This window comes from Eublepharis macularius, chromosome 7 (genome assembly GCF_028583425.1).
Source record: "Eublepharis macularius isolate TG4126 chromosome 7, MPM_Emac_v1.0, whole genome shotgun sequence".
NCBI classification, from domain to species: domain Eukaryota; kingdom Metazoa; phylum Chordata; class Lepidosauria; order Squamata; family Eublepharidae; genus Eublepharis; species Eublepharis macularius.
Genome location: NC_072796.1, coordinates 44,415,273 through 44,429,246, shown reverse-complemented (window position 1 = coordinate 44,429,246; position 13,974 = coordinate 44,415,273). Strand labels below are relative to the sequence as shown.

Here is a 13,974-nt window from a genome sequence, read left to right as displayed (position 1 = left end):
TCCACCTGCCATAACATGGATAGTAAGGGACACAGAGTAGAACCTCAGCACATGGGTTGGTTCATAAGAGAGGATGCATTACTTAAGAAAACCTGGCCTCTAACTGTTTAGGGCTTGAACAGTTAAAAGCTACACTTTGGAATGTGTTCAAAAACAAACCGAGAGTCAATGGTGATGACACAATATCAGATCTAGAGCATTAGGCCCATTTTGCATTTCAGCTGCTGAATTTTGGACTAACTGAAGATTCTCCTGCTGGCCCAGATACAAAAGTGGGCAGGAGGGCCAGTCCGCCGGGAAACAGCTCACCTGGAGCAGGCAAATGTTAAGCCTAAGCTCAAAGGTAGTTTTTTTCCACAGAGGAAATGCATTTCCACACAAGGTATTTGCTCTGGATTTGATGCTACTGGGAAGCAATTTCAACCCCCCTCCCCTTCCCCACAGCGTTGTGATGCATTCATGTACCTCCCAAGGCTTCCCTGGTTTTTCCACAATGTTTCCCAAACCTGCTTTGCTCTGAAGTTTTGGGAAAGATTGAAGCAGAGCCTGAATGGCTGCTGTGAGAATTGGAAAGTTCAGGTTTTCCTGGTCATTTGGTTCCATCCACATGGTAGCCATTTTCTCCATGGTAGTCACCTCCTGACCCTGCTACTGTAGGGGGCCTTTTAAAAATTGGCAATTGAATATTGTTATATTGAATATTGCTATTCAATTACTTCCAAAAAAACCCGAAAAAGCCCCGGTGGAGGGGGGATGTGTGGCTGCTGACAGGGGACTGGGGCAGGAAACTATAAGGAAACCTGCCACATGGAAGCCTTGTTGTCACTGTGCTGTATTGGCAGCTGCAGAAGAAACAGGGAAACCACACACATCTGTGTCTGTGTCAAAAACATCAAAATAACCGGGGTGGGGGGAGTAAAAGTTTCCCTCTCTCTCTGTGCCACTTCTTCTTGTTAAAGCAAACCTGGTAGCTATCTTTGCAACAACAAAAAAGTTATTTAAAATAAAGAAAGAAGATGTTGTAAGTCGCAATTAGGCCCAGAATCATTCAGCAATCACCTCCCCTCCACACTCTTGGTCATTAGAATATGTAAATTTTTACTTTTTCAAAAACCAAATGTTTGAAAACCTCTGTTCCTGAAATCAATATATATAACATATAAATGTAATCATACAGAACACAGCTTTATAAAATTACATACACTGATATTAAATAAGTTGCATTTTAATTTTTTTATATTCCATTCTAACATCCTGTTTTTGGCACAATTAAATCACTCCCCCTTCTGATTTGCTTACATTCCGCAAACACTCTCAACATCCTTCTTCTGGTTCTTAGACTACTTCATTATAATTCTGTGCTGTTAGCCTTATTTACTTCATTAGGCACTGCAGTAACAGCTTTAAAATAATTTGTTTCATCTCCATGCGCAGCTAGGAGCTTCTATTCTGCAGTTAATCCCTAATTAATAAATAGACATCCTTGGCTTTTAGAAGTCACGTTTAACAGCATGAGGATGACCTCTCCTGTAGGAAAATGTTAAGAAAACACTACCCTTTCCACAAGACAAACTCTGTTATCAAGAGACTATTGACCTTCCGAGATGCTAGCCAGAATCAAAGCGATTTTTCTGAAAGGCTACTAAAAGCCTTAATCCAATACAAAGAGCTTTCAAAAGTCTGCGCAGCATGAATGACTGCATAGCTAGCAAACTGCTAGTAAATTGTGTGTGAGAATAATTACCTGTATGATAGCAACTCTCTGCTTGTAGAATTGATCTCTGACATGAATTAAACAGGCAATTCTTCAGGCATTCAGTTATCTGGTATGTTAACATTAAAGCGAGGGCACCAGCATCACAAAGGTTACTGAGTGTGGTGCAGATGGCAGCACTTTCAGAAAGCATTGCAGGTGATATAGCAGTTCAGGCATCTTACAATGAATCATGCAATAACATTTGTGATTGGTCATTTGGATACTGTGTGTGTGTGTTGCCCAAGAGCAATGGTTCTTTTCCTCTAAGGAATATGGAGACAATGAACACACAAATTATGAAAGAAAATAGATTTAATTAAGTAGTTAAAGTAGTCTACAGAAAAAAACCAGATCTATAGAAGAATCGATGTAAGAAAGTAATGTTTATGATCCTTCAGTTGTCAACCAGCCCTGGAAAAACAGAAAGAACCCCCTGGAACTAGCCCTCCACGTAGAACACTTTCATGTTTCTAGTCTCCGCTGAGGTTCAGTTTCAGGGGATCCATCTGTTGTTGTTCTCCAGGGGTTCCTGACAGCTGAAGGTACATAAGCATATTCCCTTCTTGCACTGTTTCTTCTGTAGATGTAGTTTTTTTCTGTAGCCTACTTAAGATATTTAATAAAATCTATTTTCCTTCATGACTTGTGTGTTCATTGCCTCCATTTCTTATACAGGAAAAGAACGATTTCCCCTTGGCAATACAGCATGTATGTGTGAGTGTGAGGTAGTTTAAACATTTAGGCAACTGTTCAAATGTCAAACTCTGATCCGAGTTAACAGAATGCAACAGAAGGGCTATACTTGCAACCCTGAGCACGTATTTTCTTATATACAATGACCTACAGAGGACACACCTGGACTGATCCTTTTACCCTCATACCCTAGGAGTGCTATAACTTGGTCCAGTGAAGTACACAGACCAGATGGGTGACCTCTTTTCCTAGATGTAGGCAAAGTTATCTATTGTTTGCTCTAAGGCGTCTTCACAGAGGTATGATGTTTAGAGGTATGAGATCTGTTTCTCATTTCAAGGTCTTCTAATAAGATGACTATCTATGCAACCACTTCATACTTCTGAAGGGTTGCTCTCTCACTTTCATGGGAAAGCAGGTTGATTCTACTCCACAAGCAACATTGCTTAATATCTCCCACTGACATATCCTCCATTCACATGATGGAAAGAATTTAATATCACCTACATGTGGGATTACCTCATCCTCCTTGAATTGTGTGTTGGGAGGGCAGGGCACTGCATGTACACAGATGTGCCTACGTGGAATGGAGTAAAAAGAACAATAAGCAACACCTGCAATTTTAAATGTTAATTATGTAGAGCTGAAAACGCACAGAACCTAGGGGGAAGTCAATCAATTAGTCCTCCTCCCAGTACTTGACATTGTCCCATGAACACTCTTAGTTTCAGAAGAATGGTTATTATCAGCCTTTATGAGGGGGGCAGAAGAAAATTCGTTTATATGAAATACTTGATGAGATGTTGGAGAGGTGAAAGCATGTCAGGAGGCTGATCAATGTAAATACTCATATAGGGAACATTTGGCCCATTTGAGATCTAGGAGGAGCTGTAATTTATTTATTTAGAAGATATTCCAAGCTGCTGTAACAACTCATTTTTACCCCACCCAATCTCCATTGATCTGGCAGTGGCATAATAACCCTGGAAGGAGGTTAGGCAGAAAGATTGGCTGGTCCAAGATCTTACAGTGAGCTTCAAAGCAAGGATTTGAAACTGAGTCTCCCTAGCTGTCATTCAATTCTCCAGCCACTATACTACACTGATGGAGTTCCATTCGCAATTGTTTATGTATACAACCACATGCACTCAAGTACATGCTAAACTCAAAATATGTTACCCAGGTATTCACTAGTTAAAACAAATTTCTGCAAACCATCCATTATTTTTCATGTCTTAATTTGGAAAAGAAATCACATCCCCCCCCCCCAAAGGAGGGTAAATTTACAGCTAGATCTCATGGTGCATAATCTTATTACAGATAATCCTATCAAATGAACAGCATGCCTGCAAGACAATTTTGTCAATATATTCTAACCAGAAAAGCAGCATTTCTTTCATCCTTTTAATGATCTTTCCCCAGACCCAAGTGCTACAGTGTCAAGCTTTTGTCAGGGAAGGCTTTTATATTAAATGATAATACTTTAATAATCAATTAGTTGGTCCATAGTAGTCATGTTTGGCTCTCTCTGGCTCTCTCTCTCTTTGCAATTAGGAAGCATGAAAATAACCATCTCTAGAACGCACCTTCTCCTCTGCAGCTCCTGCCCTGCCCTCCTAAAACACCTTTCATATCCTTTGAAGTCACCTTATTTCTCCCATCCTCTTTCTTCTGATTTTTGTTCTTTACACTAAGCATTTCTACACCATTTTCTTTTATGAGAATCTAATTACTGTGAAGGGTCTATGGAATAATTAGCATTTACTTATAGAAAGAACAGTCTTTAATTGTTAAAGCTGCTGGCACATTAAAGGAAGAAAGGACATTTTACATTTCATGTTGAGTATTTTTATTTCTAAAATTATTGAACCACAATTAAGTATGTACCTACTGATTTCAAAAACAACTGTTCTTGTAGGGACAAGGGGCACAACCAAGGCAGGTGGAACTAATGTAGAACTTGATGCTCAGGAGTTAGAGCTAACACAAAACTAGGATTTCATTGGTTTCCTGATAAGAGAGAATTGTACTGGTCTGACCAATAGGAGAATGGCTGGTTAGCCATTCTACATGCATGATTTGTTGGAATGCTATGCTTTACAAAAAAAGCTTAGTGCTGCAGAAGCTGGTAAATGTGCTGCAGAGCTGGGAACAAGACAACCTGTGGAGGTGACAGTAAATGGATAACCATTTAGAACTAGAAGAGAGACATACCTGGCTTACATCATAAGGATCTCTACCTGTTTTCCTCTATGGAGGTAACTGCAATTTCAGGAGAGAGGCCACTATTGGAAAACCAGCCCTTTGCCGTATTTTTAATAATCCGTCTCTCACAATATGAGGGCCATCCTGTCTTTGGATGATTTTTCCCCTCAATAAGTTTTATTAAGAATTATAAGAGAAATATAATAACAATAAAACAGTTAAATACAAAATACAATAGGTAAGCAGTCTCAAGTAGAAAGAACAGTTTACATAATGGTTTTTAACGATTTCTTAATCCATAAATATTTATGAATTCCTTCCTTAGTATCGTCTCCAATTTTATTTTATTGGATTTATAATCCAAACTGATATCCATACCAGTGCAGCCACTTGTCGATACAGCTTAACATTTGGCACAGCCAGCTCACCTCGGATTTTTCATCTTCTAATATTTTAAATCTTCTTGGTTTTCTTCCATTCCATACAAAGTCATTTATCCTTTTCTGCCACTTGTTAAGGATCTTTTCATCTATATAGACTGGGAGTAGAGGTGGGCATGAACTGGGAAAATACTGAACCATGTGGTTCGTGGTTCATCACGTTTCACGAACCACAAACTTTCACAAACTTGCCCCGGTTCATTTGGTTTGTGAAAACGTCACTTCCGGGGCAGCAGAAGGTCACTTCCGGGGCTGCAGAAAGCCCATCTCTCCCATTGCCTAGGAAACTGATCGGCGCCAGGCTGTCTGCAGTGATGAACCGAAAAACGAACCAAACAGACCAGCCTAAAGTTTGTGGCAGTTCGTCAGAAATGGGCTCTGATGAACCCAGTTCGCGAACCGCGAACCAGCCCAGTTCGTGACAAACTTTGGTTCGTATTTTGGTTCATGCCAATCTCTAATTGGGAGTATTTGAAACAGAATATATTCATTTTTGGTAATATATTCATTTTAACAGAGATCCTCCCTAGCCATGAGATTTTCAATTTTTTCCATCTTTGCAAAGCTTCAATAATACTTTTCCAAACTTTTTGATAATTATCTTTATATAGCTTGTCATTTTGTCCCGTTACATTTATTCCCAAATATTTAACTAATTTTCTGATAATAACACAATCTCTTTTTTTCCCTACCACTTCTTGTTCCTTTCTGGTTGTCAATAATAAAATTATTTTTGTCTTCTTTTTATTCAGCTTATATCCAGAATATTGTCCAAAGCTTGATTATTTTCTCCATTAGATATTTCAGGGAAACATTTGGTTTTGTTACTGATATTACAAAATCATCTGCATAGATTTTCATGTCATATTCTTCTATATCCTCTTTTAATTCAACAATTCTTTGATCTTGTCTGATTTTCACAGCCAATATTTCCAAAACAATAATAAATAATAGTGGAGATATTGGACATTTCTGTTGCGTTCCTTTAGCTATTTCTATTTTCTCTGTCTACAAGCCATTTACTAAAATTTTAGCTTGCTGGCCAATATAAATACTTTGCATCCAATTTAAAAATTTAGTTCCACACTTCATACTTCATAATACTTTCATCAAGACTTTCCAAGATATGTTATCAAAAGGTTTCTCTGCATCCAAAAATATAAATGCTGTTTTTTCATCCTTTCCTTCTTAAAATATTCAATTGCATCAAGTAAATATCTGATGTTATCTCTCATGTATCTCCTAGGAACAAATCCTGTTTGATATTAATGTATTAAATCTGGAATACATTTTCTTAATCTTTCTGCCATTATCATTGTATAGATTTTATCATCAACATTCAATAAAGAAATTGGCCTATATGATCATGGTAAAAATGGAGCATTCCCTTCTTTATACAGTATATTAGAGTTATATTCACCTCTTGCCACATTGCTGGTATTTTCTTTCCATCTTGTAGCTCATTCATTACCTTTTGTAACGGTATTGCTATTATGTCTTCAAAATACTTATAATATGTTGCTGTTAGTCCATCCAGTCCAGGTGCTTTGCCTATTTTTAGTTCCTTGATGGCTGAATTGATCTCTGGTATTGTTATTGCTTGATTCAAAATACTTCTTTGTTCCATTGTAAATTCTTTAATTGGTACCTCAGATATTTCACCATCTCTACCTCATTTATTAATTCTTGTTTTTAAAAATCTAGGAAAAAAATCTCTTTTGTTTGCACTGTCATTTCTTGTTCCACATAAACTACTTGGTTTCCTTTCCTAATTGCAGGAATTGTTTCTTTTTCTGTCTCTTTTCTTAAACAATATGCCAGTTTTGTTCGCCCCTTCAAACTGCCTTTGCTTTAAATATTTCAGATTTTTCTGAATTTTCTTGTTTCCAATAAATCCATTTTTAATTGCTTAATTTCTTTCAATTTTCTCTTGTCACCAGTAATTTTATGTTCTTGTTCCAATATCTTCAATTTTTGTGTAATATTCTTTACATTTTCTTGCCTTTCTTTTTTCTTTGCTAGTAGTATTGCTAGTAATGTTCCTCTTATATAAGCCTTGATAGCTTCCTATATTGTTGTTGAATTAACATCAGTTGTGCTATCCAACTTGAAATATTTTAGCAATTCTTTCTTAAATTTGTGTACTACCTCCTCTTTTAACAATAAATGATCATTTAATCTCCATCTTTTTTCTTTCTTAATTGCATTCTACCATGTTAGCTCTATTGGGTTAACATCCACCAAAGTCTTCGTAAGACTCTACTTTTCCAACTTTTGTAATTAAACTTTTAGATATCCAACACATATCTATTCTAGAATATGATTGGTATCTATCCCAAAAATATGTGTAGTTTCTTTCTTTTGGGTGCAGTTGTCTCCAGGTTTCAATATAGAAATAGATTAAGCCTGCCAATTTTGCCATTGATATCACCAATAGATGCTTATTATGATATTATTACAAGAAATAAAATAGATTATATTAATTATGAATATATGATGGACAAGCAAGGAAAAATAAAAATGGGAAGAAATCCAAGCCCAGGGAAAGAACATCCCATGGTTGAGGTATTATCAATTATTAACTAAACTTAAAGAACAACTATGCAAAGAAGAAGGACAATTAAGAAAAAAACAGTGTTTGACTAACTAATGTGTGGAGAGCCAAAACACCTGTTAGGAAAAGTACATAAAATCTTACTGCAATATGAAACAGAATCAGAACAGGTCAAAAATTGTATGATTAAAGGGATACAAAACTTTGATGAAAATATTTCAATGTGTCAATGAGAAAATGTATGGACTAAAGAAAGATTGTCAAATGTTAAGAGAAAATTGGTATAAAATGTTTTTAAGACGGTATATTCCTCCTAAGGATATTGCAAAAACTAAGGACTACAGCAGAAATGTTGGAAATGCCAATGTATGGATGCAACTATCTATTGTATGTGGTGGTCACATAAGATGGCAAGAAGATACTAGATAAAAATACATGAGGAGATGGAAAACAGACTGAAGCTTTGCTTTGTGATGGATCCTAAATATATGCTATAAAATATTTTACCAAGTAATATAACACAAGAGCATAGTGAACTTTTAAATTATATGGTGACAGCGGTGAGAGTAGTATATGCAACAAAATGGAAGGCAGGATCTTGTCCGGTTCGGGATCCATGAAGGTCTAAAGCAGCTCTAAGAGCTGAGCTGTCCGTGCCACTGTTTGTGGAGGCTGGAGGGGCACAGATTGCCCGCGGCCCCCTGTTCTCAGGCGGAGGACAGCCAAGTACGCACTGCATCTGAGGGCACGTCAATCTCGGGTGGTGGGGGGCTCTAAGCAACGAGCTCCCTCCCGCCCTGGAGATCCCACCCGAAGACAGGTTTGCCAAGATCTCTGCAGTGGCTCTGGAGTCAATTGTATTAGCATAAGACCTGCATGCCCGAGCTTCGTTAAGCAGCAAGGGAAACGGATTCGTTTGATTAAAAGAAGCAGCGATTACAACCCAAGAAAAGATGCTTAAGAAGGTAAAGATTGCTATCTCTCAAACTGGGACAGATTTAAGCAAGTAATAAAGTTTAAAACTGGACTTAAAAACGGCAACAGGCTGATTAAGTGAAGGGGAAGATTCCGGCAAGGGAAAATCTAAAAAGCAACATTTTAAACAGTAGTTAAGGCGGAAAATTGGATATTGTTTACATACCTGAAGTGGGAAGAGATACTGGACTGTGGGAAAGCTTGAATATCGCGAGAACTGCTGCAAACATTAAAGAAACAGGAAATACATCAGGACCATAAAGAGACTGGCAAGAGGCGCTCTGTGTTAATACAGGAAGTGGAAGTTCGCCATTTCGGAGAAGGGCAAAGTTTTGGCTTCAAGGAAACAGGAAGTAGGACATCTTGGAAGAAGGTAAGGGTGTTTGCTTCAAGTTAAAACCATAGAGAAAAAACGCCCGACATTTTGGATTGAGCAAAACAACTTTTAACAAAAACTGAGTAAATTGGGACTTTTTAAAGCAATTGGAAGTAATAAATCAGCACCACGGATTTAAGGAAAAGGGCAGACTCGTGGGAGCATGGTAAATCTAGCCCCACGATGTCGAAGAAGGAGTGGCAAGCTGCGATGGAGAATCTGGATAAAAAAGTTTCTGAAGTTACAGAAGGCAATAAAGAGCTCAAAGGTATGATACAGGAGATGGCAAAAGACTTTAGAGACTTTAAAGAGACACTTAAATCGGAAATGGCAGAGCTGGTAAAAGACGTATCAGATACGCAGCAGAGAGTGAAGGTAGTAGAAAACATGAAGGATCTGCAGAGGACAGAGATGAGAGGACTGAAAGCGAGTGACCATTGTGGAAAGTAAACAAATGGAAAAACAGCTAAGATTTCGTTCGATCCCGGAAACAGAGGAAAAGACCGCCCAAGAGCAGATTACAGAAATTTTGGCAGAGTACCTGGGGAAGGAGGAAGAGGAAATTGCAGCTCTCCTAGACGTGGTGTACAGAATTAATTCAAAATTTGCGTCTCAGAGGAAGTTACCAAGGGATATGATTGTGCAATTTACGACAAGAAATACAAGAGAACTAATTGTGACCAAACAGTTTCAGGATCCACTAGAAGTTGATGGAAAGGCGGTAAGAATTATGAAGGAACTGCCCAGATCGGTGTTGTTGGAAAGAAAGAAATACAGAGAGCTAGTCCAGATGTTAAAAGAAATGAAAGTAAAATACCGATGGGAAATACCAGAGGGACTGACATTTGAGTTTGGTGGAGTAAGAAAGAGCATCAGATCTGGCCAGGAAATGGAGGATTTTATTAGTAAAAATGAAAAGGACTTACCAAAACCCACAAAACCTTGATCATGGAGTGTAAAATTATATCTTGGAATGTAAATGGACTAAACTCACCTTCTAAACGTAAGGTTATTTTCCACTGGCTTGTAAAACAGAAATGTAAAATTGTATGCCTACAAGAGACACATATTAGAAAGCAAGATGTAAAATATTTGAAAATGGCAAAACTTGGAAAAGAATTTATAGCTGCCTCCAAACAGAAAAAGAGGGGTGTTGTGTTGTATATAAAGGAGGAACTGCAGCCTAAAGTGGTGTTTGGTGATGTTGAAGCTCGATATTTGGCGGTGGAAATAATTTGGAATTCAAAAAAGACATTGGTGATTGGAATTTATGCGCCTAATGGTGCAAAAGAAAATTTCTTTACAGACTTACAAAAACAGTTAGATGAACTGTCTTATGACCAAATAATATTGGCAGGCAATCTTAATGGAGTTACAAACTTGGAGGAAGACAAGAAATCTAAGACTACACAAAAAAAAAGAGGACTATTACCAAAGTCATTTTTTGCAATTATGAAACAGGAAAGTTTAGAGGATGTATGGAGGAGACAGTATCCCAAGAATAGACAATATACATATTACTCTGCAAGACACTCTACACTATCAAGAATTGATATGATCTGGGCCTCCAAAGAACTGTCGCTCTGGACTAAAGAGGTGGAAATAATGCCAAAGGTAGGCTCAGATCATAATCCAATTGTGTGGAAATTTGGTAAGAATACTAAAAGAAGGGGATGGAGAATAAATGAAGACCTGTTACAAATGGAAGAGAATATTGCGTTGCTGCGAAGAGAGACCAAGTTCTTTTTGCAATACAATTTGAATAAAGAAGTATCGACAAATAAGGTTTGGGACACATATAAGGCTGTGATCAGAGGGATACTAATGGACTTGAATGCGAGAGACAGGAGGAAAAAGGAGGAGAAAAGACAAGAAATTATGGAAAAAATTAAAGCCAAAGAGATTCAGCTCAAAAAGAGACCAGGCAAAAAGAAAATATATCAGGATATAAAAATATTGCAAGAACAGTTATCGGCAATGAACAATAAAGAATTGGAGTGGAATTTAAAGAGGATGAATCAGAGGTTGTTTGAAGGTGCAAATAAACCTGGGAAATATTTGGCATGGCAACTAAAAAAGAGGAAAAAGAAGAAAATTATCAGTACGATACGAGAAGATGATAAGCTATTAAGTGATCAAGTCGCTATTAGTAGAGCCTTTTTTAAATTTTATGCAAAATTATACCAAAAAAAAGAGGTGAACAAAGATTCAATAGTGGAATATTTAGATAAGATGAAACTTCCGACACTCTCTGAAGAATGGAAAGAGAAATTGAATAAGGAAGTGACAGAAGAAGAAATAAAAGAAGCTATTCAATCAACGAAATTGGGGAAGGCGCCAGGCCCGGATGGACTAACGGCAAAATTTTATAAAATAATGGGCCAAGAATTGGCACCTCTCCTGAAAGAGGTGATGAATGGTGCTATGCAGGATCAAGAGATTCCTGATTCTTGGAAGGAGGCTAACATATCATTGATTCCAAAAGAAGGACAAGATTTGACTAATGTTAAAAATTATAGACCAATTTCATTGTTGAACAATTATTATAAAATATTTGCAAAGGTGTTGGCGGAAAGAATTAAAGGATGGATGTCGGAATTTATTGCAGATGAACAAGCGGGATTTTTACCTAATAGACAAATTAAAGACAATCTGAGAACAGTAATAAATGCTATTGAATATTATGATAAGCATTGTGATAAGGAGGTTGGTTTCTTTTTCGTAGATGCAGAAAAAGCATTTGACAATTTGAACTGGGACTTTATGTTCGCCACCATGGAAAAGCTGCAAATGGGAGAAAAGTTCATACAAGCAGTTAAAGGAATTTATAAAGACCAAAGTGCAGCGATTGTAGTGAATGACGATTTGACAAAAAAACTGAAAATAAGCAAAGGCACAAGGCAAGGCTGCCCATTGTCTCCATTGCTGTTCATATTGATTTTGGAGATATTGATGATTCAGATACGAGAGGATGACACAATCCGAGGTATAAAGATAAGAGAGTTTACCTACAAGGTCAGAGCATTTGCGGACGACATAATGTTGATTGTAGAGGATCCAATTGACAATATGCCAAAGGTAATAAAGAAGATAAAGGAATTTGGAGATCTGGCTGGTTTTTTTGTAAATAAAAAGAAGTCGAAGATACTATGCAAAAATATGACCAAACAGAAACAACAAGAACGGATGGAATTAACGGACTGCGAGGTAACAAACAAAGTAAAATATTTGGGAATTGAACTAACCGCAAAAAATATAGACTTATTTAAGAACAACTATGAGAAATTGTGGATACAAGTAGAGAGAGATTTGATAAAGTGGAACAAGTTGAATTTATCATGGCTGGGCAGAATCGCGACAATAAAAATGAATGTTCTACCTCGTGTGATGTTTCTGTTACAAACGATTCCGATTATTCGAGACTCTAAACAATTTGAAAAATGGCAAAGAAAAATTTCAAACTTTGTGTGGGCAGGCAAGAAACCACGTGTTAAAATGAAAGTGTTACAGGATGCGAAAGAAAGAGGTGGCTTGCAACTGCCCAACTTAAGACTGTATTATGAAGCAATTTGTTTGACATGGATAAAGGATTGGATAACGTTGAAAAATCGCAAGCTTCTGGCATTGGAAGGTTATAAGAAAATATTTGGATGGCATGCATACCTATGGTACGATAAAATAAAAGCGGACTCTCTGTTTCTGCATCACTATATTAGAAGAAGCCTCTTCACAATCTGGAAGAAATATAAGATGTATCTGGAAGATCAAATCCCCTCTTGGGTGGTCCCGTATGAAGTAATAGACCCGAGAACTGTCGAGAATGAACAGCAACGTTTAACTTATAAGGAGATAACACAAATACAATATTCAACATTAAGAATAAAGTCACAAGAAGAATTGTCTCCTTGCCAAAGTTGGTTTCAATATAGACAGATAAGGGATCTTTATAAATCGGACTGTTCAAGGGGAGGAATAAGAACGGAAAATACAGAATTGGAAGAAGTAATGCTACAAGAAGGCAAGAAACAAATCTCAAAGATTTATAAGATACTTCTAAAATGGTACACTGAGGATGAAACAGTGAAAGTACAGATGGTGAAGTGGGCAATAAATTTTCATAAAGAAATAGCAATGGAGGCATGGGAGCACCTGTGGAAGAATACAATTAAGATTACAACGTGTACGAATATTAAAGAAAATGTATACAAGATGATATACAGATGGTACCTAACACCGAAGAAAATTGCGCTGGGGAACGCTAAAATGTCAGATAAGTGCTGGAAATGCAAAAAGCACAAAGAATACCCTATGTGGTGGACTTGTGAAGTAGCGAAGCAGTACTGGGGAGATATAATAGAAGTAATTAATGAGGTGTTACAAACCCAAATAAATAAGAACCCAGAACTGCTGCTACTAAATTTGGGAATGGAGAATGTTCCAGTGCAAAATAGAACATTGTTATTTTATATGACAGCTGCAGCAAGATTACTGTATGCGCAGAAATGGAAAGTGCAAGAAGTACCTACTGTAGAGGACTGGATTTACAAATTGCTGTACATGGCAGAGATGGATAAAATGACAAGAAAACTTAAAGACCTAGATCCGGGACAGTATTTGGCGGACTGGGCGAAACTGAAACAATTTTTGGAAAAAAAATGGGATGTGAAAGGAGAACTGTGGCAGTTTGAGAACTTTTGAAACAAGACATTTTAAACAGAAGAGAGAAGTGACTTTACCATTAAGAATTTATATCTATTTTAATCTAAGCTTGGATTATAATATAGCAGAAGAGGGATGAAATTTAGAACTGATTTTTTAAAGAATAAGATAGAGAGGTTATGATAAGTAGTATCTTTATCAGTGTATATGAATAAGGGAATAGTTAAACAAATATACTGATGGGGCATACTATATATACTATTATGTTGGTAGATTAGATTGTATATGATATAATGAATGTGCAGTATGGTGCTGT

The 13,974-nt window shown here is 37.1% G+C and overlaps 1 protein-coding gene across 3 annotated transcripts in view; it reads right to left on the bottom strand.

The window, feature by feature from the left end:
* The window catches only part of LOC129333723 (enoyl-CoA delta isomerase 2-like), an 89,449-nt gene that overhangs the window by 54,201 nt on the left and 21,274 nt on the right, over positions 1 to 13,974 (bottom strand). The window contains exon 2 of one of the 3 annotated variants that reach the window (XM_054985575.1): positions 2,957 to 3,026. The exons of 1 other annotated variant lie outside the window; for it this stretch is intronic. Coding sequence is in view for 1 of the 2 variants with exons in the window: in XM_054985574.1 (XP_054841549.1) it covers positions 2,969 to 3,012 (44 nt within the window). In the remaining variant the exon portion in view is untranslated. The remainder of the gene's footprint in view (positions 1 to 2,956; positions 3,027 to 13,974) is intronic. One more of the 3 variants, XM_054985574.1, reaches the window with a different exon arrangement.